Source organism: Schistocerca gregaria, chromosome 2 (genome assembly GCF_023897955.1).
Source record: "Schistocerca gregaria isolate iqSchGreg1 chromosome 2, iqSchGreg1.2, whole genome shotgun sequence".
NCBI lineage: Eukaryota > Metazoa > Arthropoda > Insecta > Orthoptera > Acrididae > Schistocerca > Schistocerca gregaria.
The window spans coordinates 887,893,292-887,920,429 of NC_064921.1; the positions used below are offsets into that span (position 1 = coordinate 887,893,292).

At 37.6% G+C, this 27,138-nt stretch overlaps 1 protein-coding gene across 1 annotated transcript; it reads right to left on the reverse strand.

Annotated features, from left to right (window-relative positions):
* Positions 1 to 1,807: 1,807 nt before the first annotated feature.
* Positions 1,808 to 14,719, reverse strand: LOC126335324 (40S ribosomal protein S9). Its single transcript, XM_049998481.1, has 4 exons — positions 14,614 to 14,719; positions 6,825 to 7,067; positions 5,402 to 5,588; positions 1,808 to 2,044 (listed from the first exon to the last, which is right to left on the reverse strand). The coding sequence occupies exons 2-4, from the start codon at positions 7,045 to 7,047 to the stop codon at positions 1,870 to 1,872; spliced, it is 585 nt and encodes a 194-aa protein (XP_049854438.1). The 5' UTR covers positions 7,048 to 7,067; positions 14,614 to 14,719; the 3' UTR covers positions 1,808 to 1,869.
* Between the last annotated feature and the right edge of the window lie 12,419 nt (positions 14,720 to 27,138).

Sequence of the window (27,138 nt, forward strand, 5' to 3'; positions counted from 1 at the left end):
TTTATTAATTATTAAACCGACTCCTGCATTACCCCTATTTGATTTTGTATTTATAACCCTGTATTCACCTGACCAAAAGTCTTGTTCCTCCTGCCACCGAACTTCAATTCCCACTATATGTAACTAACCTATCCATTTCCCTTTTTAAATTTTCTAACCTACCTGCCCGATTAAGGGACCTGACATTCAATGCTCCGATCCGTAGAATGCCAGTTTTCTTTAATTTTTACAACACAAACGAATGTAGTTCACAAAGTACCAATATCAAATTCCTTTTAGGCCTACAAGCAATAAGCTCTATGTTAGGAAAGTTACATTTCATTCATACACACTAGTTTTTCAAGCATAAGATCGAAAAGTAGTATTACGAAATTTTTATATGAATTTGAAATTATGTTATTCCATAATTTGTGTTATTTCCCCATATCTTCTCTCTCATTCAATGTCATTAATTCTGTAGCTATTCCACCACTGTCAAAATTTGTTCGCCAATTAACTTCAACAACCCTGCCACCATCACAGGATTAGTTAGCCCACATGTTCCTGTAACACTTTTCACGTTACTTCCAGAATAAAACTTAAGTGGCTGCTAGCTGGGGACTGTGCAACTGGTGTACCAATCACACCAAAAATTTTCTATAAAATTTTCATATTCTTGGATACATTGAGAAGATGACATGTAATCATCTGTTAGTCTTTCTCCTATCTGGTAATCTGAACCTATGGATTTTGCAAGTAAATGGGACACTGATCATTCGCAAAACCATCAACCACATAATCAGACAGCAATTGGCATTCATCCATTCAGCTTCACTACTCAGTTCATATAGTGCCACCCCCTTTTGTCTGAGGGAAGTTTTATTTCTAGATGCAAGGAGGATTCTCCTGACAAACATCACATACATTATGCACACAGTCAGAACAACTTTTGATTCATTCAGAAATCAACTTAAATGTGTTCAAAAACCAACAGGGATGTGTTTTAAAATCATACAAATAATTGATAGACCAACATGCACCAGATGCTAGGCACTTATGTGAAACAAGTTTCCCCTCAAGTACATGAATTTGGCACCGCTTTTTCCCAATAGCATCTAGCACAGCCACATTCCTGTAGCCAGAAGCGGGAGAATCTACTAAAACGCGATTAAATTTCACGTGTGCATGAGCCCACTCTTAACAGCAAAATGAATCTGATGTTAACAGTTGTGACGACATGCTCATCGGAGGCAATTTTTTGTTATGAAGCACTGCCTGTGACATTTTGCTGTTGGCAGATGCTTGCATGGGAGCACTGTCACTGTATATGGCTAATTTCCTTGGCAATTTATGTTTAGTTTTTTTCTTTATGTTTTAGTGTTTAAGTATTACTCTGCAGTAGCAGGATATAACAATACCCTTTGTTAGAGTATTGGTTCTTACCAGCCAATTACAAAAATTTAACAGAAAACTAAAACAATGAAAAATTCCTGAAACTAATTCCCAAATTTTCCCAGATGAAAAAATTCCCAGGTTTTCCAGGATCTCACATCATATACTCCCTGGATACACTTCAGGGAAGTCACCCCTCTTTCTTTCCCATTAACTCTTCTGCCAGAAGAAGCCACTGGCTCCAGAAGCTTGTGAAAGTGAAGTCCTTTTGCATGTTTGTTCCCTGCCACCACTTTGTGAGTAGATTTTTCCTGTCCATCTACATTACAGCATATGAACTAATATTGTAGTGTTATACATGTTTTGCAACAGGTTAGAAAAAATTGCTTGTCATTAGGATTTGTGGAACAAGATCAGACAAAAATCACAGGCAACATCAGTTATTACAATATTCATTAGTAGTTTATTGTTGCTTCATATTTTCCAAATTAACAACACTTAATCTTCTTCTTCATCTGCTGCTCCACCACCTGAAGTGGCCTTCCTCAGATTCTTCCTCTTGACACGGCCTGGACGTCCACCTCCGAAGGGAGACTTCAATGAGAAATCTATGTGCTTCTGAGAGTCCAGCCGAACAATAAAGCTCGGAATATTGACAACTTGTTTCCGAACACTGAAAGAAGAAAATGAGGAGCATATAAGTAAAAATATTCTTTATAGCTAGAGAACAGTAAATGGAAACAAGTTGTCAAAGCTACTAAATTCTTTTACGGCATTTGAGACTGAATTGGCAACACTTAGCAAGCAATATCCTCTGAAATGTGAAACGTTTCTTCTGAAGTGAAAAAAAGACCCCCTGAACACGAATACAATTGCCATAAAAATGGCAATAATAATGCTTCCTCATACCCAACACTATCTGTTGAAGGAAATATGTTTATAACATTCAGTGTAGAATTTACAACTTCCTAGCCTAGAAACATTTCAGAACTTAAAAGTTGTTTTGGATCAAAAACTTTTCAACACTGTTGCCTTTATTCACTTACTGATTACACGGAGTTCTGGGGTTTGGAAACCAACCAAGTGGTGTTTTTTACTAATTTGGCACTCCTAAACACAGAAATAAAAGTTTCATCCCTAATATACTATCTTCTCTGCCCAGCTACCCCTCATCACAAACTACTTCAGGCTAATTACTATTGGCTGCAAAATCTATGGTTACATAATGTAACTTGTACATGAATGTTGCAACCCTTCTTGTTTGTAGGATGGTGAAGTAGAGGGGAGAACGACTTCCAAGTCTAAGTTCTATAACCACCACTGGAAACGACAGCTGAGACAGGTACGTTCTTATGTTTGTGAGCAGTATTATTTCATCAAAGCTGTTTTCGAGAAGTGTGTGAATGGCCCAGATAAATGGAACTTTTAAGTAAAGGACATTGACAAATGAATTTGTGCAGAACTTCTCATTTGCTCTAAATCTGCGTGGAACAATTCCAAGGAAGCTGAGTAAAGCTAAAATTAAGTTTTAACTTCACTATTTCCGCAGTATTGAATAAACACAGGAATTACATGTCAATGATTGTTACTTCTATACAATAGCAGCAGGAAGGTAAAAATCTTGCATACAAACTTAGAATTTGTCAATCAGACCTGGCCCTCATTGCTTCAAAGTTTTTATGGCTAACAGGGCTAAATTCTAAATATTAGCCTGAAGCTATAGATTCTTGCAGAATTCAAAACTGGCTACATACGCACCAGATCTTACCATAGGAGGAATTATAACCTGGACAACAGTGCTGCTGCTGGGGTGCAGTGACTGCTCAGCACACTAAGATAAGGGTCACACAGTATATGTTTACAGATTCTGCACCAGTGTTAAGCTAGCTGAAGAATTGGCTGAAACCAGCAGTTGTCTGGGGGAGGGCAGTAACGCAAAATATAAAACAACTGCCCGAGGCTGTCAAAGAGAGTAAACCCAAAAAGGGTGAATGAATTTTTCATAACAAGAATGATGTGCCAGAAAGATGAATGTGTGGTTAAGTACCAATCAGACATCCTAAATGCTACCTGTTGCCACAAGAGAAAGTAATGAGAAATTTAAATAAGTGCAGTGTCTTCTTAAAAAAAAGATACATGAAACAAATGGCAGAGAAAGTTTGCATACCACTAGCTAATTATGGGAGTATCCAATGGTTTTATTCTGCACAATTGGATCAATACAATAAAACTGAGCACTAAGTTTATCCAGGAGATTTGCACTGCAGAAGTCTTGCAGAAATGAGGCAACAGGATTTTCATAAATCTACAATGATCACTGTTGTCACAAAAATTATTCGAACAGTGAGAAAATGGCCGAGTAGGAGGAAGCACAAAGACTGTGTAGCATGAAGCAGAAGAGCATTACTGGGAAAGCTGGGAGGAATTACACCTAATATGAGTAAAATGGGTTTGTGTCACAACCCATTTTTCGAACTTTGCCACATTGTGGTTCATTATGGTAAACAGCTGATACGTATGCAGTCCTCTCCAAAAAGCAAATATGTCTTCAGCATAAATTATTTTTAATGGTTATTGCTTCTTTAAATAAATAAAAAGTATCAATTTTCTGAAAATCAGTGTAATACTTCACTCCCTGAAAACCATATATCCTCCATATACATGACTGTTGCTCCACATGAAGTTGAAACCAACATTTCAAACTGTACTTGTTTTTTTACATATCCCAAACTCAACTTACTCTATAGCCATTGAAGAAAGTGATTAAAACAGTGAAATCTGTAAAAACATAGGAAGCAGCAAACAGCTAAGGGCATGGGAAGTGTCACAAAGATGTTGCACTGTTTCTTTTGCCAGAATAAGCACCTTGAGTACAAAGAGATCATTACAGTTAGAAGGCAAGGTCCGCCTAAAAATAAATTTCTAATGTCACATCTAGACAATTTTCAGGGCCATTAGTTTGACACATGGGAACATGGTGAACATTTCCTAATGGAACTTTAAATTATCATCAAGGTTGTTGGAGAATAGACTTCACTCACTACTGCTGGAGTACCACAAAAGCAAGGACATGAATAGCTGCACCTGGTAAGTGTCAAAATCTTATTTGCTTCTTCTATTTCACTTCTCATGTCACTTTTTACCATTTTATTGCCCTTTTCACTACCTTACTGTAACTTCTTTTTAACTTCAATGGGCACAGATTTTAATGATGGCACAAAAACAATGTGTTTTAGACTTTTGTCACACCTCAGCATAAAATTTTTATGGGCAAACATCAGACAATCACTGTCAACATGTTTCCTCAGATCAGCATACAAAATGAACCACAAAGAAAGGGCACAAATAAAAGCAGAAACACTGCCTCACACAGGACAGTGACAATGAAATTGAGAACTGCGAGCTAGAAGACTTATTGCACACAATGCACTACCACTGTTTACTTTGCTATGTTTATACTATGCAGCTCCTAAAGAACTACACACCTTCCAATTCAAAATTGGAATCCTTACTACAAAAGGACTTACACTCATATTGATAATGGGTTGGAACAATTGTTTCCCCACTCTATCTGCACCTTAACACCTACTCACCTTCAAGGACATGGTGTAACTTACAATACGAACATTTATAATGGATCAGACAAACTAATTTGCATTTATGTTATTTACAAGGAAACTACGTTGTCAAAAAGTATAACTAACTGCATTAATATTATTGACCAGTAGACTAACTTAGGCACAAAAATGGAGGACAAACAAAAAGACCATAATACACTAAAGATTTTTACCACTCCATATCTTCCTCAATTCACTGGCACCCTAGCTCAAAACATTTCAACAGTACTTCACAGGTATGGGCACTGCAAAATAGTCTTAGCAGACGTTGAAAAATGAATATTTCATTTTTCAAGTGGCCTGCACGAAAATACTGACATGTATTAACCTAGGTAAAACAGAAAGTAACAATAAAAATCTGTCTTCCAGTAATATTACATAGAATGTTGCAATCAAACTGTTCTCCAACATACCGAATATGCCTCTGCCGAATGAGAACTCTTGCATGATGGATTGATTTAGCAAGACCCAGTTTGAAAACCTGGGTCTGTAATCTTCTCTCCAAGAAGTCTTCAATCTTCAAACCCAAAACATAATCAAGCTTCATACGACCTTCATCCAATACTCCAATTCGTACCAACCTCCTCAACAAGGCATTACCTGCAAATCAGCAGCAAAAACTGATTGTTAAAAGACAGTAATGATGAATGACAAAAAATACACAAAATTACATAAGTATAACCACAAATATGAAACATGACATTTTCCCCCTGTATTTGCTCCTGCTATCAGAACATAATTACCTGTAACAGTACTTATGTAGTGTGCACACAAAAATACATGTATTTGCTTGGAATACTTTAATCATTATCTGAAGACCCTAAAGTCTGCAACTGGTACAATGCAATAAAATGAGACTTCATTTTACAATGACAATGTTTTTCATGGTGTTCACAGATATTTCCACTCACCTCAGCATTAAAATACTAATCAATTCCTGGATGGAAAATACATGAAATAAAGAAAAGGCAACTGCTTACCTGAAAAGGATTTGTGTATGATCCTCAGAAACACACAGAAAATGAACACTAGCTCACAAACACCTCTCCCCCCATCCATCCATTCTCACGATAGCAAGACCAATACATGATCTGGATGGGGGAGGAGTCTTGTGCACAGAGTAGAGAAAGGAAAATTTAAGGTGAAGTGATGGAAGAGAAGTCAGCAGAGATTTACACTTGAGGGATTGCAAGAGTACACAGTACGCTGAAAAGAATCCCCATCTGCATGTGCTGGAAGGGAGTGTCCAAAAAGCCCATGTAATGAAGCAGCTGTTTAAGTCACTGGCTTAATGTGTTCGGCAACTAGACTGTCAAAAGTTTGGTTCGCCACAGCCTGGCAGTGACCATTCATGCACATGGACAGCTGGCTAGTTATGATACCACTCCACTTGCATAACACTGCACCCGACAATACTAATCATTGTAACAGCTTCACTACATATGTCATTTAGAGACTGCCGCCAAGTTTCTGTGCACTATGCAGGTGCAAATTCTGTCTCCAGCATATCCTGTACTCTACCACTCCCCTGGCCTCAACATAAACTAACTTTTTCCACCACCTCACCATACACATAGCCTTATCTCTTGTTTGTACCACTCCTTCACCATCCAGACTGTACTTTCTCTTCACACAGTCCAACATGGGCTAGTACTCTTACTAAAAAAATAACAAGAGCTGAAAAACTAGTAGTGTTTTCACTGTTCTGTTAGATGTTCTGTGCACTTCACACCTAATCCTCTACAGGTAACTGCTTGCCTTTCTCTTTGTGTAGCTCACTATTAACACAAACACACACAAGCATCCCATGAACAGATAAAAATTAATGATACTAACCCTCAAATAAGCGGCGAGGATCTTTCTCCTCCAACGTCAGCAGTTCTCTTGCAGCCTTCCGTATTTTGGCCAATGTGTACTTCACACGCCACACTTCCCGCTTGTTTCGCAGGCCATATTCACCAATGATCTTTAATTCTTGATCAAGACGAGCCTTTTCATATGGACGCCTTGGTGTGACATAGGTCTTACTAAAGACCGACGGTATGCGGCCGTTAACCATATTCAGTTACTAGCCTTCACCTAAAAAAGGTAATTTTATAACAGTTCACTTTTCTGAATAATCTGATGGCAAATATAAAATGCAATCTGTATATGTACATTTATTTCAATGTTAAATATGAGCAACAGGCAAGATTGAAAATTTGACAAATTAGAATAAACTGAGAAACTCAGCTACACAAGTCTGGGATAACTCACAAATAACAAAAACAGATGAAACAAAAAGTATATAGCAATGTAAACTCAATTCGCAACAAGCAGAATATTTAGGGAAAGAAATTATAAAAACACCGACATGAAATCACGTCTCACAGCATATACTGACAGCAACAGGTTACAAAGATTCTCTCATGAGTATGTCTGGTGCTTCACAAAGACATGCAGCTCTCAGCTGTGAGTGGAGCAGAGAAGATACAAGAATTGTCAGAGCTGAAGTGTTGGAAGCACTTAAGGAGAACTAACTAAATTTCCTCATTCTGATGTTACACCTTAAAAACGTCACTAGAGCTCAATATCAATTTCAACATTATTCATTCATCCACACACAACAATTACAAAACTCTTGTTACAGAGCCATGAATCAGTCTGGCATGGGGAGCCTGACTGGGATTAAACTCTGAATTTTTCTAGCCTCATAATGATTAGAGATTCTGACATACAAACCAGTCTCTTGCCCAGTAATGAGGCAATTTGGAAACCTTTTTATTACTCATTGTATGCAATAAAATTACTTTTCTACAAATATGTTCAATGCTAACCACTGAAAAACAGCTTTTGACACACACACACACACACAATTAAAAATGTCCATAGATGTCTTGAAATGGTTATTACAAGTTGTAAGACAATACACATTCATCAGCAATAAACAAAACACTTGAATGGATCCCTACATGGGCCAAAGGAGCTACAGTTCAATTTTATAGAATTCGCACTTTGAAAGAAAAAAGCTTTATGACTCCCTATTCCGATAACAGCCTTGCCTCACATGTAACCAAAATAAGAATTTCTTACAGTTGCACCAAGTATCTCATAGAAAATGTGCCATATGTGATGGTATCAGAGCCAAATTAATGAATATCTCAGTGCATCCCAGTAACAACAGTTTAAGCTCTTTGTTGGAGGAGGAGAAGCAGCAATGATGCCTCTAACTTACAGTTTTCACCTGCCACAACAACCAGTTACACAGCACCACTAGCATGGTTTCCATAAACAAGCTGGATGGTACCAATTTCAGAAATTTATGGCAGTGGAAAAGTGAATCAAACCACACTGAAGTACAGCTTAAATGAAATAGATTCTATTGGAAGAGGTTGGCAGATGGGGTACAGTGTTGCCTGAATGCAGCCAGCCACACTTTACACAGCTCTGTTGAATGGCCTCTTCCACTTGAATCATAAAGCTATTTAAATCAAATTATGGAAGACACACACACACACACATGCGCTGCATTTCACAAATGTCGTATGCATATGGCTTAAAATAAAACTTCTGTTGACTCATGCACAAGAATTACAGAATTTTGTTCCAGAGCCATGAATCAGTCCGGTAGAGAGCCTGACTGGGATTAAACTCTGAATTTTTCTAGCCTCATAATGATTAGAGATTCTGACATTCTGCTCAGTCTCTTGCCCAGTAATGAGGCAATCTTTTTACTTCCCCTACTAAACAGAACATGCACATACACTCCAAGTAAACATTAACAAATACACTATTACAGAATTTTTCACTGCCTTACTTAGAAAAAGCATTTGATAATTTGCAACCAAGCTATAACACCAACAAAAAGATGAATCAAGCTACCAAGTGGGAGTAATCCCAATACCTGGGGAATGAAAGGCAAAGTGCAACCAATGTATTCAGAACATCCATTACTTATCACTACACCAAGATTCACTAGCAGCAAATACTTTCCTATACTAAGTTATGTAGCTCTAGCATTTTTTTTGCAGATTATGATCATATGCATAAAATAGGCAAGAACATAGTACCTGACTTACCTAGTTGAGCTATCATGAAAAACCTTGTAATGTTAGTTTAACTAATAAAAGTGCTATAAATACAGGTGTGTTGCATAGACATCAGCTAATGCTCTAATCTTACCACAACACTTACTTCCACCATTTGGGATGGCCACAAGTTTCCCAGTTGAAATTCCCCAATTCCCAGACAAGTTTTAGCATTTTTCCCTAACAAATTTTCAGATCTTACAAAGGTAAGTTAAAGTTAAAAATCCACTTTGAACCTATAGTACACAAAATAGTGCAAACAAGAATATCTAAAAAACTAAAAACTTTCAAACAGATGGTGTTTCCTGGTGTAAGCAAAAATCTTTTAAGTACCAATAACATCTTGTGTATGAACTGTTTTTAGATGGAGAAAGCAAGCCAAATTGTGTGTGTGTGTGTGTGTGTGTGTGTGTGTGTGTGTGTGTGTGTGTGTGTGTGTGTGCACACTTCATTAAGATCACTGATATTTTGTTTCTATAAAACTAAAGACATTTCATCACAAAAATACGCATTTCCTTGGAGCCGCAAGATTAATTTAAAATACCTTCACAAATTTCAGAAAGAAGTAGGCCTCTTCAAGAAGTGACAAGGCAGGGAAGAATTGTGTAAACTTAGGTGACCAATAAAATGTTGGTTTTACTATGTTATTGTCGGTAATTACCGAATGTGTTATACCTATTATTCTACAAGTATTGTGCAAATTTTCTTTCGAGAAATATAGTTGTACAAGCTGCAGGCGACAGTTTTCATATTATGACCTCCCATACTTTCTAACATATAAATTGCCAAAATGTACTACAACAAATAAAATGTCTGAAATGCCACACTATACATCATATGTGTCGGGAGACAGTCAATTACTGAAAGCCATCACCCACGGCCTATGGCCTGCTGACAAGCACCACAGTCCTGGGTCCATTAACAAACCATGAAAATCCACTGCATTAAGCCACACACGGGCCCAGCCTGTGGGCAGATCTATGAAACCAGATCTGACAGGCAGGACCTGCACAATAGTGGTAACTGAATGGCTTCAAATCAGCACACCCCGACCCCTCAGATACCTGCAGAAATGGCTTCAAGTTTTTTGCTCGTCATGGAAATCCTCTAGTGTGGAGAGCATTTCACGAGCCACAGGTAGCATATTGATGAAATGAGACCATGGTGATCAATCCATGCACAGGTAACTTTTTCAAATACTCTGAGAATAAATAATGTTGAGAATAGGTAGCATCTCACTAAAGATGACTGCTGAGCCACAGACAGGAATGTAACCACAGCTTCTGTCATAAAACGAGGTCATACACACAATTCACGTAAGATTCATTTGAGCAGGTGCCAGAAAGTGCTAGAAAACAGGCCATACTGTGCATGCACATCTACGATGACGTGGGCAGCCTGTGCTTGCTGTTTCCTCTGCTCATACACTTTTCATCGCATTTCTGTTTGGAATTTAGTGCTTGGTGGGGCATCACCCGGCCCGGCCTGGTGTTGTACCTGGAGCAATTGTTTTCTCATACTCTACCCAGATAAGGAATGCAAATAAGGAAGCAGTGCCTGGCATAATATCCATTTAAAAACTAGACTACAGCTCAAAATACCCTAAAATTTTGCTATGTGGCGACTAAACAGTTTTTTGTTCATACTATTGTTCTGTAGCCTTTCAAATCAGGTTTACATCTACACAGCATTGCAAAAATGCTATTAAGAAGACAGATAAACCTCATGCAAAAATAAAAACACGGTTCTGTGTGTAGCTTACCCTGGAATAGAGAAATTATTTCACGACTAATTCAAAACGCGTAAAAAATTAACAGTTGTCTGAGGCAAAGAAACTTTACAACTGACAGTTTATATTCTACTTTATATTTATTCATAAAGCCATGTGAGGAGTTAGAATGATAAAACAGTAGGCTGTCAGTTAGCATAAATGTATGAAATGAAATGCCATTCTAAGTTGTAAAAATCAAAAATTAAGAAATAATATCAAGCATAGAGGAAGTACTAGACAAGTGTCTTGTGACTGGAAAACACTTTCACGGAAGGCAGATTTGTGAAATTCTGTTACAGTTGACAATATATTTGAAAGAAAATAATGCAAAACTACCCAGATAAGGATGGCAAAATGTGCCTGCTTAGTCAGCTTCAAGTGAATATTTACATATGTTCATACATACAAAGCATTAAGAGATCTTAGCGTCAAAAGAAACAGGACATCAGATACTACTAACAGCACTGAAATTTCATAAACCATATTAAAATGCGTAATTCTGCTCAAAGTGCACATCAACACTGAAGTACCTGATATTCGCCTTTTCTACGTGGCCTTTTGTGATAATTTTCTTGGAGACCAGTACTGCATTATCTCATGTTTGGTTCTTTATTACGGTATAATGTAATTAATTCCAAAAAATGAAAATGTGCACATGAAATTGAACAAAGTTTGAACTAGACAAGTGTGGAATGAGACCTTGTTTCAAACAAATTTACTGCCTCCACAGAAAAGATAATGGAAGCAAATTTATATACCAAACCGAAAAAACTTAATGACACTGGTCGATTGACAACGTGAAAATAAAATCTGAAAAACTAACTACTAACTTATTTTAGTCTAGAGTGATTATACGAATCTACATTAATCCATTGATGGCTCCCAGCCACAGAAATCTGTCTTGTTTTCATTTCACATGGGAGTTAATGAAGAGAGAACAGCATTTAGCATATACATGGGTCACGTGAAGTGGCCCCACCATAAGATTGCTCTGCACATGCACAAACATGGCAGCCTGGTGGCACCAGAAATTTTTTTCCCGGTAGCATCTGGCTACTTTCTACTACTGCTCATACAGCAAACAGCCACACTAAGTAGCCAGAAGTGCAGGAAGGCACTGCTCATAGGCGAATTCAGCTCTGCACATGTGCACGAGCCTGCTGGCAACTACTTATACAAACCCACAATCACTCAGACAACACAAGCACACATGACTGCCATTTCTCACCCCAGAATCAGATTTTAACAAACCAATAATTCTCTGCCCTGCACTGGCAGCTGCTACACTAGTGGCAAGAAGTGGTGGCAGCACTTACTATAAGCTGAGGGGAGTGAATGTCTTGAAAGTGATATTCCATTTTTATGTCTGTAGTACTTGTACTAGTATGATAACTTTGTTGTGACAATTCCTACATCATGTAAATGATTTACAGGAAGATAATGAAATGAAATGAAATTCGATCAACCGACCAAAAGCGGACAAACAAAGTTGGCCTGCCCTTTTGAACAAACGAATGAAGCACTTCAGCGATTCGGACATAAAATGGTTACTGTGCAGGCTATTGTACCCTGTGCGGACTGTAAATCACAAATAATTATGTGAAATATACCGTCGCTCGATCCTGAACGATCCTCGATTTTTTACAGAATTCTTATTATAATAATTATATAATATAATAATTATAGGAAGGGGACAAGCAGTAGGAACGAAGCAGATGGGAAGTGGTGACGTAAGCAGCTAAACTCAGCCAGTGATGGTGCATGCAGGAAATCATTTCATATGCTGAAACATTTTAGGTTTTCTTTCCAAATTTCCTCAGCATGTTTCAAGTTCCCCATTTTTCAGAACCTCTGGCAACTCTGCCATCCAATTTGCTTGCTTTGTTATTCTCAAACCCAGTAAACAGGAAGTTCGTGCATTTCCATTAATCATTGTAAAAATAATATAAACTGAATCTTAATATAAGAGATGAAGTCAATTGCCCACAACAGAAACAGGCAAGGTATCAAAAGGTAAACAATGCTTATGACTAGAGGTAATCAGAGCAATACGAACATTTTATTGTAAACTGATTCTTGAGGTTTGTTTTAAATTTCGAACCTTCAAGGTCCGAAGTATCTTATTAATTTACATAAAAGATTGGTCCTTCCATGTATGGGCTGCTGATGGGAAAAAAAAACTTATTCTAAAAGTCTATGTGGTCCTCTCATCAGCTTAATGTTGTAACAAACGGCACCCAATAAGTAATTCTAGACTATCTTTTATTAACTTTGGCAACCAGCCTTATTGCTCTTCTTTGCAACAATGCAGTAACTAAAGTCTCTTCACAATACCAAACCACACACAGTGAAGGAATTTATTACATCAAAATATACCATGTGTGTGTGTCCAAATAAAGGGAAAACTTTAGCTGATCAATACCGCCCAATGCCAAATATACATTACGATTATTGTTCCAAGTAAAATTTTTATCAAAATACATTCCTAAAAAATTCCAAAACCTCTTTATATAAAAACTTCTGGTCAAGGCACAAAACCTCTACCTTGCAACCAGCTTTCCAAGTGCTATGCACAAACTCCACAGCAGCAGATATTGTGCACACGCAAGCCACATTGCAAATCAGCCACAAGATCACAGAGAAAGTTACCACCTACTTTGAGAACAAAGAACTTTTCAGCTAATTTACTGCGGACAGGTTTAAGTGGTACTGAGTTTTGCACGTCAGTTCTAGGTCCCTTTTGACAAATAGGTTTCACAATAGGAAACCTAGGTACTGAGTTGAGGTACAGAACTATTTTAAATTTGTACAAATGTTATATCCGCACTTTTAAAATATACAGACGTGTTAAAATATAAACTTTTAACAAGTCTATGCTCCAAGAAAGTCTTAGTTCCCGAACCTTTTTATGAAGTAATTACTGCTATGTGCATATCCATATCAATCGTACTGTCAACTAAGTAAACGGGATCATTAACATAAAATCTTTCAATTTATCACCAATAATAGATCAGCAATGACATTTACAATTTAAGAAACCATTTACCCAAGACTTATTTATACTATCGTGGCCTCCAACTTTACAAAATAGTGAGTATATATGTATTAAGTGTGTACGTACATTCATTTCTTGTTTTCGCGAACACGTAACATTAAGCAAGCGCCTTGAAGTACCGACACCTAACCTAATCTAGATCTACGGCTACATTACAAATTTAACACGTCACTATAATCACGATTTCTGGCAAAAAGGGTACATGGAGTTTGATACACCCAGCCATCCTCATTTAGGCTTTCGTTAACTCGTTTCAGCAAATGCCCCTCAGCATAACTACGGCCACTACCTGCGCTAACCTCCAACATTTAACTTGTTCACATTGTTTGCGTATATATTGGGGATATTTGTATCCACTGCCAATTTATCCCTGATAGGTTGAATGATACGTTAAATACATAATACTAATTAGACGTGAATTGCGTCTCGAAATCAAGATCGGAATTAACACCTGCCCACCGTAGTAGTACGGAAATTCAAAACTGCCTTCTAATTACTAAAATTGAAATAACGTCACTAGGTTAATCGCGAAAGATATTACTGCAGAATTAAATCATGCGAAAGACCATTAAAAAAATTACCATCATGCAGCACACCATGTGATTGAGAAAGTTCGTAAACTAATCTACAAACATCCACTAATCTTAAACTTTTACCGAAAGAGAGATCAATTTAACAATATCAAAACTAAAAAAATAAACAAACCAAAATATAATTACAGCAAATACAAACCAGCTTTAGAGACAAACACGACCCCAGTTTCCAACTACCATCCGACCCCTTGCTTAAACGACTATTCAAAGAGCAACCATACACCGGAAGAGACGTTAACCGGGAACCAAAACTATCTAAGGAAAGATATAACAGTCATATAGTACAATGAATTCTGTAAAAAATCGAGGATCGTTCAGGATCGAGCGACGGTATATTTCACATAATTATTTGTGATTTACAGTCCTCACAGGATACGATAGCCTGCACAGTAACCATTTTATGTCCGAATCGCTGAAGTGCTTCATTCGTTTGTTCAAAAGGGCAGGCCAACTTTGTTTGTCCGCTTTTGGTCGGTTGACGACACGGTGCGCTGATCGAATTTCATTTCATTTCATTATCTTCCTGTAAATCATTTACATGATGTAGGAATTGTCACAACAAAGTTATCATACTAGTACAAGTACTACAGACATAAAAATGGAATATCACTTTCAAGACATTTTTTTAAAAGTACAAATTTAGACATACAAATTAAAATTTTTGGCAATAAATTTACACACAATAAAAGTACTCATCTACGTCATAGAAAGTTTTGCTTAAAATGTAATTTTTAAGCTCAGTCTTGAATTATACTTCATCTATTATTTCCTTCTTGTACACTGGCAGAGCATTGTAAAGTTAATTCCAAAATAACTTACATGCTTTTGGGTTTGTGTTGTCCTTACTCTTTCTACATACAAATTCTTACGAGTTCTAGTATTATAATTATCACAGTCCTCATTTGTACCTAGATTTTTCATATGTACACAGAATGCTTTTAAAAATATACAGTGATGGTATTGTGAGTATGATTCGTATAGCTCTTGTCTGAAATTTGAAGATATCTGTTAAGCTTGATTTAGTTTTACCCCAGAACACTATGCCATAAGACACGATGGACTGAAAGTAAGCAAAATACACTAGTCTAATACAGTCTGTGCTGCATACTCTAGATAATATCCTTAATGCAAAACATGCCGAATTGAGCCTGTGGGATAAGTACTTGAGATGGTCTTTCCAGCTTAAGTTTTGATCAATGTGCATGTCCAAAAACTTTGTGGATTGTACACTCTCTATCTTCTTATCCATTAGTTTTAACTAGAGGTCCATATCTTGAGTTGCTTTGCCATACTGTATACAATTTGTTTTACTTAGATTAAATGTTAGCTTATTAGCATTAAACCAATGTTGAATGTATTTCAGGACTATATCAGTTGTGGTGGTTAATGATTTTTTATCATCACTTTCAATTATGCTAGTGTCATCTGTGAACAACATTACTTTGGTAGAAATATTAGAATTTTTTATGTCATTTACATAAAGCAAGAATAATAAAGGACCAAGAACACTGCCCTCTGGGACACCTATTTCCAATTTCTTTCCATCTGAGACCCACTTGATTTTCTGATTTTTATGTTCTGCAATGATTTCAACCACCTGAGTTCTATCTTGAAGGTAAGATTCAAACCACTGCTTTACAACTCCCCTTACACCTGTTACCTCCATCTTGTTTAACAGAATTTTGTGATTTACTGTATCGAAAGGTTTAGATAAATCTAAGTTAATTCCCACTACACTCCAGTCCTTCTAAAACGATTTTACAGAAACTGTTCCATAAAAAAATCATTTTGTGCGTTACCTATTGCTTTATATGTCAGCTTCACGATGATACGTCCATCTTTTCGTTAAGGGCCATAGCGTAGTCATAGTCATTGTGATATTTGCATGTAAGTAAAACACCGTGCATAGTTCGAAAAAAAAGTTTGCAATGAAAAACAGGGGTCACTATGATTTTGCATTTGGTGCATATTAAGTAAAATGTTTCTGAGTACGAAATTTAGCTGACATATTGAATTTTTCTTTAGACTTGACTGGAGGTCAGTATCGGTCACAAATTTCGAGAAATATAATCTTATGTACACACTTATTTGCGATGACGCACAACACCGATGAAACATATATAAAATTCCTCATCTCTCATAAACAGTTTGGAATATCGAAAAGAGTTTGGCAAAGAGGAGAATATTTTGCCATATGGTTACTATGCTTAACTTCAATATTTCTCGTGTTATTCCACTAACTAAGACTTTTGCAACTAAAGCATGTATTTTGTAAGGACCATTGATAGCTGGTGAAACGAGACATGCTGTGGCTTCCAGAACAACATAAGTGAAGACATTGCACATCTGTTTTTGTTACCGAGGATGTTCTTTTTCGTAAGCAGTTGACCCTACTTGACTTGAATTTCTCACTTAACGAACTTAATGATTCACTGTTTCGGAATTCTCTCGCTATTATGTCTCCACCATATGTTAGCGAGGGGACATTATGTAAAATCCGCTGTGTTTTGCAAATGAAGCAATTTTTAACATGATAACAAGAGAAAAGTGGACTTGCTGAAAATTATTCTCTGAAAGTTACAAATGGTTAGCAACTCAGCCGGAAATAAATCGCTGCTTTTGTTGCATTTTTAGTGGAATTATTTTTTAGATACTAAGCAAAGGTAACGAATGAGGCGGTTCAACGCAGAATCGGAGAGGAAAGAAATATGTGAAAAACACTGATAAGGAGAAGGGACAGGATGATAGGACATCTGCTAAGACATGAGGGAATGACTTCCATGGTACTAGAGGGAGCTGTAGAGGGCAAAAACTGTAGAGGAAGACAGAGATTGGAATACGTCAAGCAAATAATTGAGGATGTAGGTTGCAAGTGCTACTCTGAGATGAAGAGGTTAGCGCAGGAAAGGAATTCGTGGCGGGCCGCATCAAACCAGTCAGTAGACTGACGACAAAAAAAAAAAAAGAGCAGAGGCGATAGTAGACTTTTAGGTTGGTCACCTCGCAAGTGTAGGCAAGGAGAGGCTACACATAATCTTTACAAAAAATATGGGCGTAGGCTTCACCACAGCCACCTACCCACGACGTGGTCGCACATGGAACTTGAGATATGAATGTGCAGTTTGCAAGTGGGAGCACCATGCTACTGTACGCATAGGCCTTTGATGTACGGTTTGTTGAATCGAACACTACAGAATGAGCTATGAAGGGTGTTTTTCATTCTTATCTAGACGTCTTTTTTTCAGTTTTGAAAAATGACATCGACATGTTACTGTGAATTAAGAAAGAAGAAAGTGACTCAAGTGAAAGTGAAGCAAAATTACCTGCAAACAACCAATGTTGACTCAAAGGCCATCGGGCACATCCTTCTGATTATTTTGTATTTATTTAAATGAAATTCATACAAACACGATTGGTCCAGTTCGTGAGTTTATATCGTATTTAGTTCAGTGATCTTTCAGTTGGTATGGGTAGATCACATAACTAATGATGAAGTATTGAATATAATTGGTGAGAAGAGGAGTTTGTGGCACAACTTGACTAGAAGAAGGGATCGGTCGGTAGGACGTGTTCTGAGGCATCAAGGGATCACAAATTTTGCATTGGAGGGCATCATGGAGGGTAAAAATCGTAGAGGGAGACCAAGAGATGAATACACTAAGCAGATGCAGAAGGATGGAGGTTGCAATAGGTATTCAGAGATGAAGAAGCTTGCACAAGATAGAGTAGCATGGAGAGATGCATCAAACCAGTCTCAGGACTGAAGACAAACAACAACAACAACAACAACAACAACAACATAGAGCACATAGAGGATGGAGGAGACAGAAAGTTACAATTGGAATGCCTAATGGAATACTCTTGGCTAGTCTATAGCCAACAATAGAACGCTGCATTTTTTCTTTGCCTTGTGTTTTATTTTCCGGTCCAGATAGTGGGGGAAGAGTTCTATGGCTGTAAGATGTTTAGTTACTCGTCCACTTTGCAAACACACTCTAACAAAAAAAGAAGGAAAAATTTTTGAAATTTCATATTGGCTGAAGTGATTCATATCTACAAAACCGTTTAGAGACAGTGCCAGAAAATGGAACATATCTGAGCAAAACAGCTCAGAATTAGCTGACTGACTGTTGCCATTCTGTTGTAATGAGAAAAGTACTCAACAAAGTCTAAGAAACAAAATATTATATATTCTTTGGTAATGAAACAATATATACCAGTGGTACAGAACAATAAAGTGGATGTATCAGGTATTAGGATATACAAAATAGCACAGTACACAAAGAGTTTATACGCTTTCTGTCTGTAACTGATCTGACTGGTGCTGCATTAAGTGATCAAATCATTAAACACTCAAATCAACTCGAACTACAAGTTCAAAATTTGATATATCAGGGTTATGACAAAGGCGTCAACACATATGGAAAGCTCAGTGCTGTACAATCGCACTTAAACACAACCAACCACTAGCGACATATAGGCACTGTGCAGCACATAAACTAAACCTAACTATCATGAAGGCCAGCAACTTGCCTAGTGTTTAGAATATGATGGGAATTGTGTTGAAAAGTACCCAAAGCCGAAGAAAGCACGGATGTAAAAAAGAAGAGGTTGTCATTATGTCACAAACTTGAAGCCGGCGTCCACCATCTTATGTAGTCCAAAACATTAGTTTCACAACATTTATACTTTCATGGTTCGCTACAGTGATATTTCCCTGTGATGTTACTCTGACATCCCCATGCCCAGTGTCGACCGCTCGGGAATCTGTTGGCTTTTGTGGTCATATCCTAAATAGCATCTGGCGCTTTAATTGTGTGGAGACTGTTTTATCAAAAATGCCAGCTTGTGGCACTTATGGATAAACTAATAGATCCGATCGCAATCTTAAGTTTAAGAGAATCATATTTCATTTGTAAGTGGAGCCGTTCAAACAATATTTTCTTTTATTCCGTATTGTGTTTTTCATAGTCGTCCAAACCGCAAACACACCAAAATTGGAGCCACACAACACAGGGCTACGTGCCAACTCTTAACTATTGATGTGTAGGTCATGCCTTAAATTCCTGCTGCTGATAATTATTCATTCATCACAGTTACTCACTCTTTAACTAAGAAAGATACTGGCTAGAACAGTCGGAGACTGTGTGTGTAAGTTTTATGTGTATGATTCAATCAGTGTTTGTATATGCTTTACTTCCTTTGTTAAAAAGACTTTGGCCAAAAACATATGTGAACAGTCTTTTCATCGTGCCTGCCTGTTGCTTAGAGTGGGAATGGCAATCTAACTGCTTCACAGTATGGTTATTCCCTCATGAAGTTTGTTGTACATAAGCCACTGGACTTCAACAGAAACAATAATGTACAAAATTACAAAACCAGAAGAAAAAAAACTGACATTCATTACGACACATTACGGTTTTCTGTAGCACAAACGGGGTTCACAATAGTGTTACCAAACGGTTTGATCACTTACCCAGTGATACAAAGTGTCTGACAGACAGTAAAGTAAAATTTGAAATTAAACTGAAAACATTTCTCTTTGACAATTCCTTCTGTTCCGCAGAAGACTATCTGTTACTGCAATGTGTACATGGTCATGTGTAGGAATTACTGATTCACATCTGTTTGTTTTTAATTAAAAACAAAAAGCTAATAAATGAGTTAGACGCAGTGAATACTCAGTTAAATACTAAGTTAGATGTACAGAGACAAGAACTAAGTGACCGAAATCTTTCTTTAAGTGAAAAACTAGAAGCACAACTAAGTGAGCAAAATGTTTCTTTAAATGAAAAACCAGAAGCACAGAGTGAAGCTTTTGAAAAACTAGAAGCACAGGGTGAAGCTTTTAAATTCTAAATTTGAGGGGGTTAAATGATAAAGTGGGAATTTTACGAATTCATTTAAAGAATGAATTAAGTAATTCTTTAACTGTACAAATGAATCAAATGTTTATGGATTTTAACCAAAATCAGAATGATCAATTTGAGAAGTTGACCCAGAAATTAGAATTTGATACTGAGGACAAGTGTACCAATATAGAATGTGAATTTAATGAGACGTTATGGTCATTTCAAAGTGTGTGTGTAATGTTACATTCGACGCAGTGAAACAAAAGTTACATCCCTTAAAAGAAACAATTGAAAGACATGACAAAGTGATTCCAATCGCTAATTGCAGGGGTCAACACTCGTGTAGATGCGGTAGAGAGAAATTTTAATGAAAAGCTAGCAACATCAGACACCATAAATATAAGCGGTCTGGAGGAACAGGTACAGGAAAGTTGCTGATAGGGTAAACACAGACAGCGTTCCACCACATTTAGTGTCGGAATTTGATGATACTAAAAAAGGCATAGACGATTTGTGGAAAGAATTTAAACTTATCCAGAATAAGATAGAGAAGGGGGTAGCCTCACAGAATGTAGTGTTGACTAGTGAAGTAGTAACAGATTTACAATGGGGAGCAAATTCTGGACTCGCCAGGCAATTGCCCAAATTTAGACCAGATGGAGATGTGCACCCAACCTATTTCTTAAAAATATTTAATCAAGCCTTACCAAAAAATTGGGAAGATGCAAAAAAAGAATTTGCTTTGGGTTACCTTCTAGGAGAGGCTTCAAAATGAGGTACAGTGAATATAGAAAATTTCTCGTTTTGGTCGGACTTTTGGAGAAAGTTTAAGGAGAAATACTGGTCATCAAGTGCGCAGGAGAAGTTAATGTCTGTTTAGTTAATGTCTGATTTATGGGACCCAAAGTATTACAATACTATGTGGGGTACAATAAGAAAATATTTCGACTGGCATTGAACAAGAGCCAAAAATTTAGATAAACCAATGGAGGAACAGGTTTTGGTACGGATTTTGATAAGGCGATTACCCACTTATGCTGCGAAAGACATGTTATGTAGCGAGTGGAAGACAGTAGAAGAGTTACGATCCTTTGTGGACGCACTGGACGCAATAAATAAGGCGGCCGGGGTGGCCGTGCGGTTCTAGGCGCTACAGTCTGGAGCCAAGCGACCGCTACGGTCGTAGGTTCGAATCCTGCCTCGGGCATGGATGTGTGTGACGTCCTTATGTTAGTTAGGTTTAATTAGTTCTAAGTTCTAGGCGACTGATAACCACAGCAGTTAAGTCACATAGTGCTCAGAGCCATTTGGACTATTTTTGCAATAAATAAAGACTGAAACGAGAATATATATCAAAATGAGAATCAAAACTACAAGAGGAGTAATAATAATAGCTCTGGTAATTTCAAAAGACATGAGACGAATTTGGCTACAATACACCAATATAATCGGAGTAAGGGTAATGAAAATTATCAAAAAAGCCTTCGAATATAGGCCCAGTACCTACACAAGAATTTGTTTCTGGCAATAACAGGGCTCAAAATAGAAACGTCATACCTAGGTTTGGTAACCAGCAGTGATTACAAATCGGAAGGAAAACATAAGAATACCTGGATCCAGGACTGGGCGCCAGGTCGTAGAAGTACATTAAGCGGCCTATCTCATAATAAGTATGTTTCCTTTATGCACAAAATGCCAACAAAAGAATGGTTGCTATTAGAAGAACCTGTCGTAGCTACAATTACTCCACAACCGACTATAGTTGGAAAAGTGGAAGATTCCAAAGCGGACATTTTTATTAATTCTGGCAGTGAAGTGTCACTTATTTTTAGTGAATTAATACGTTAAGAACTAGCAATAACTTACCTGCATTACCAGTAACAGGAGTACATATAATCGGTATAACTGGAACTAAAAGCAAGGTTGTCAAATACGAAACCTTAGTAAATTGTAACATCAGTGAGATCACATTCTGGCAAACACTGCTGGTAGTAGAATATATTAATAGAGGTGTTATTTGGCTTAGATTGGCTGTCAGAGTTTAAAGTTATATTGAATTTTGAAGAGAGCTGCCTTTATTTTGGACTTGGGGAAGATCAATATTGTGTTAAGTTTCTAGCAAACAGTTATGTATAGAAACAAACGACTGAACACAAGAGCTTCCAATTAACCGCGATAGCACAACTGTTACCAGAGATGGAAAACCTAAGTCATGCATCACAACGTACAAAATAAAGTAAATGAATCCCCAATATTAACCACCGACCAGAAAACAGATTTAGCCGAAACTCTATTAGAATATGAAATGGTATTTTCGGTTAGTCCAGGTAGTATTAGTGACTACGTATGTAAATTTAAGATCAAAGATGATATACCATTCTGCTGTAAACCGTGACCTTACCAGATACCGGTGAGTTTAAAAGAAGCGGTTAAGGAGGAAATAAATAAAATGGTAGGTAATAAAATAAAGAACGCAGTACTAGCGTATAAATAATTCCTTGGTAGTGGTAAAAAAGGCTACAGGCGGTGAGCGGCTCATACTGGACGCGCGCACTCTGAATAAACATACAGAAACCGAAAGAGATAGACCCGTTAACACTGGCGAGTTATTATCTAAATTTGAGAAAACATAGTATTTAGCACAATGGACCTGACTGCTGGGTACTGCCAGATCCGGTTTCATGCACATTCAAGGCAATATACAGCATTCATTTTTGATGGAAAATCATATCATTTTAATGTGTTACCATTTGGGCTAAATATCCCGATATCCGTTTTTATATGCGCGCTGGACGAAGCGATAGGGAGAGAGTTATTAAAGGATTTAATTATATATGTAGATGATATATTGATAATATCACCCGCCTGGAAAGAGCATAACCTAACCTTGATGAAATCCCTAAAAAGATTTAAGGAAAAGGATATTACAATAAAATTGTCCAAGTCACACTTTGCATGGCAAGAAATAAAATTCTTGGGACATATCGTAGGTGTACAAGGCATTAAGCCCGACCCAGAACGTATAACGGCTATTAAGGAGTGTCCACCACCGAGAAACATGATAATTGAAGGGATTTCTTGGAATGGCAGGATATTACAGACGATATGTACAAAATCATGAGTTGAACGCCCCTCGACTTTTGTGTTTTTTACGAAAAGGAATACCTTGGAGTTGGGACCAAGAGGCACATGATGCTTTTGAAAATGTAAAGAGGGCGCTATCAGAATCACCGATACTGCACCATCTGGTGATGGGTGAACAAATTTAAGATTTCGACCAATGCATCAGACTATGGTACTGTATAGCCGTAGAGCTTTTGCAAGGTGAATGGGAGTTAGACAGTACAGACCATAGGCCAATATCTTTCGCTAGCTGGAGTCTCAAAAACATGAATGAAATTATATGGCAACAGAAAAGGAAGTATTAGCCATAGTATGGGGCATACAAAAATTCCAAGCACTGACATGGGGGTCCGAATTATATGCCTCTACAGATCACCAAACTCTATCATTCCTAATGAATAGCTGATTACTACATAGCAGATTAATGCGGTGGATGTTGTTTCTTCAAGAATATGACATTAAGATCCATCATGTAAAGGGTTCAGAGAAGATTGTACCCAACACTCTGTCTCAGCTGCCAGTAGGCCTGAAAGAACTAAAGCGTTCAGAAGGACCTGGCATAATCTTTGAGATTTCTTACATTAGAATACCCACGCAACAAGGTGCAAGAGATGGCTCAGAAAATAACAGAGAACATCCAATATGACCCTTATTTTACGGACATCTTTGCTATGTGTGTTAGGAAATCACTACTGCCTAAACAAGAGGGAAGATGGAAGATTGTACGATATAATCTGTTCTAGAGAGACAGTAGGACAACACACATTGGTGTTTACGTGTACCAAATTTAGTAGAAGACGAGTTGGTGTGGCACATTCATAAGGGGTATGGACATTTCGATATAAAGAAATGTATTGAACAAATGAATAAATTCTATTACTTTAAAATGCTAGGACATAAAGTAGCATCAGTCTTTAAGACTTGTGAGATTTGTTGGAAAGTAAAAAAGGATAACATCCTCGTTAAATATAAAATGTAGCCAATTATTCCTAAAGTGGTATGAGATCTAATGGCTGCAGATTTCTTTGGACCAATACCAAAAGGAAGAGGAGGAGTGGCCTACATTTTTGTCCTCATACAGTGTTGGTCAAAGTATGTTAAATTCTACCCAATTAAAAAAGCAAGCACACCAACAGTGATAAATTCTCTACAACAATACTTTCTCGAAGTAGGCAAACCAAAACGATTTCTTTCTGAGAATGGACCTTAGTTTACTAGTAACGAGATTAAAGAATTTTTAGCATGGGAAGGAATTCGTCAAATATTAATATTCAACTATAATCCATCTTCTAACCTGTGTGAAAGAATTACAAAGGAAATTGGGAAACTATGTCACACTTGCTGCCATGAAAACCATACAACATGGACGACAAAAATTAAAGATTTCAAGCTTATTTTAAATGAGTTACCACATTTATCAACTGGATTAACACCTTTGGAAGTATTAGGTAAACCCTTTGTAGGTGAACCACTTATTAAAGGTTTTACTTGGCGATAACAATCCACTACTGATAACCAACTGAATCGAATGATAGTTGCTGAGAACTTAGTTAAGAGAGCACAAAAGCAAGTTGGCAGGCGTAATGAACAGGCCATAGAGCCTCAGTATAAGGTTGATGACCTCATCTTAGTAAAACAGCATCTCCAGAGCTCTGCCCTGCAGAAAGAAACACAGAATTTTTTTCAAAAGTATGTGGGGCCTTTCCAAGTACAATCGCTGATCCACCCAAAAACATTATTTTTAGTGGACCCTACAACTGGAGAAGAAAAGGGGAATATATAATGTTAAGGGTATAAAGTGGTATATACCCCAGGGAAATTAACATTCCTTAATTAGAGGGACTTCCTTTACGCAGGTATACTTATCAGCTGACTTCAGTCTAAAAAACGTGCAGCTCTAACACCAACTACTACAGGAATCGTATGGGGATTGGCGAGTTGCTACAAATAATGAGGCTAATCGGCAGGGGCTTTACTTCAGTAGTATGTGATGCAAATTGAGAAACTGGGTTTAATGTGAGGCATCCTAGGGTAGTCCGAGTGGTTGTGGTGACCACTGTGTATGGATGGCACAATGGTCAATGCAACTGCCCAGTAAGAAGAAGACCCAGGTTTGAATCCCAGTCTAGCACAAATTTTCATCTTGCTCTATTGATATAAATGAATACCCATTGGCAGCTAATATCTTTAACTGCTTAGTGTCTTGATTCATAGTGGCTGCAGGTTAAAAATGGAGTCTGTTTTTTCGGATATGTCTGAAAGAACAGACACCAATGTGACCTTCAGTGTGGCAGATACACACCAAGTTCAAACTCTGATGGGAACTGGCGATATGCTGAGATTGGAATAGGCACAATGCAGTGAGTAATGAGGTTAACCAACAGGAGCACTACATCAGCAGTGTGCAGTAAAAATTGAGAATTTGGTTCCGACAGGAGGTGTGCTAGGGTAGTTTGTGCAGGTGTAGTGGCCACTGTCCGGATGGCATTGGTCAGTGTGTTTGCCTAGTAAGCACGAGGCCAGAGTTCACATCCCAGTCCGGCACAAAATTTCAACTTGCCCCATTGATATAATCAGTGTCCACTGATAGATAATGTCTTTATTTCCTTTGTGTCTTAATGTGTAAGTGTCTATGTTGTGCCTGTCTGAAACTTACCATGTCAACTTTACTGTGAGTAGCACTCTATCATTTCCTTATATATTATTATTATTATTATTATTATTATCTTCATCATCATTTTATTTATTGATCTTGGTTGCAGCCATATAGCTGGTCCAAATATATAATTTCTTGAAAAGTTAACACAAACTGGAATTCCTTCATGAAGAAGCCGAGTAGCACAGTTGCCGCAGTCTAGTGGTTATGATACTAGATTGTTGCATGGAGGGTTGTGAGTTCAAAATTCACCTGAACTGAAAAATTTTAATTTCTAGAAGTTTCCACAAATGGCAAGAAGCATTGTACTGGAATGTTCTGCAGCTGTATATATACCATATGTGTTCTGGCCGGAGGCAGTTCACTCCACGCTCTTGTATGTGCAAGTGTTGAATAAACCTCCGTTAAGTGAAGTTAGTGTTCATTATTCATCTGCTTACACCATCCTCTACGTGACATTATTCAGGTGGAGACGCTGGGTATTGGAACTTGTGATACAGCACATTATCGACGACACAGTGGCTTCCATCAGCCTATGACAGAGCCACTGTTTACATGGTGAGAAACCCGAGTTCGAGCCTTATTCAACAGATTGCAATCTATTGGAGACAGAAGAAGAAGAGAATATCATGATGATAGCAACTGTGTGCCACCATATGAGACATCCTTCCAGGTTCTTTTGTGGTGATAGCCAAGATCCAAACAAGTAGCTGAAGGTACATGAGTGTAGAGCCAAATTTAACAAATGGGATGACACCATGTGTTTGGCTAACATATTTTTCTACTTGGAGGGCACTGCCAAGCAATGGTATGAGAACAACAAGGAGAAGTTCACAAGCTGGGAAGTATTCCAGGCGGAACTGCACAAGTATTTGGCGACACACAATGACAGAATTGCAAGGCTGAAGATTAATTAAAGTGCAGAGCGCAGTGTCCAAGAGAAATGACAGCATCCTACATTCAAGACATCTTGGATCTGTGTAAAATAGTGGATCCTCAACTGAAGGAGGACGATAAGGTTGCACATCTCATG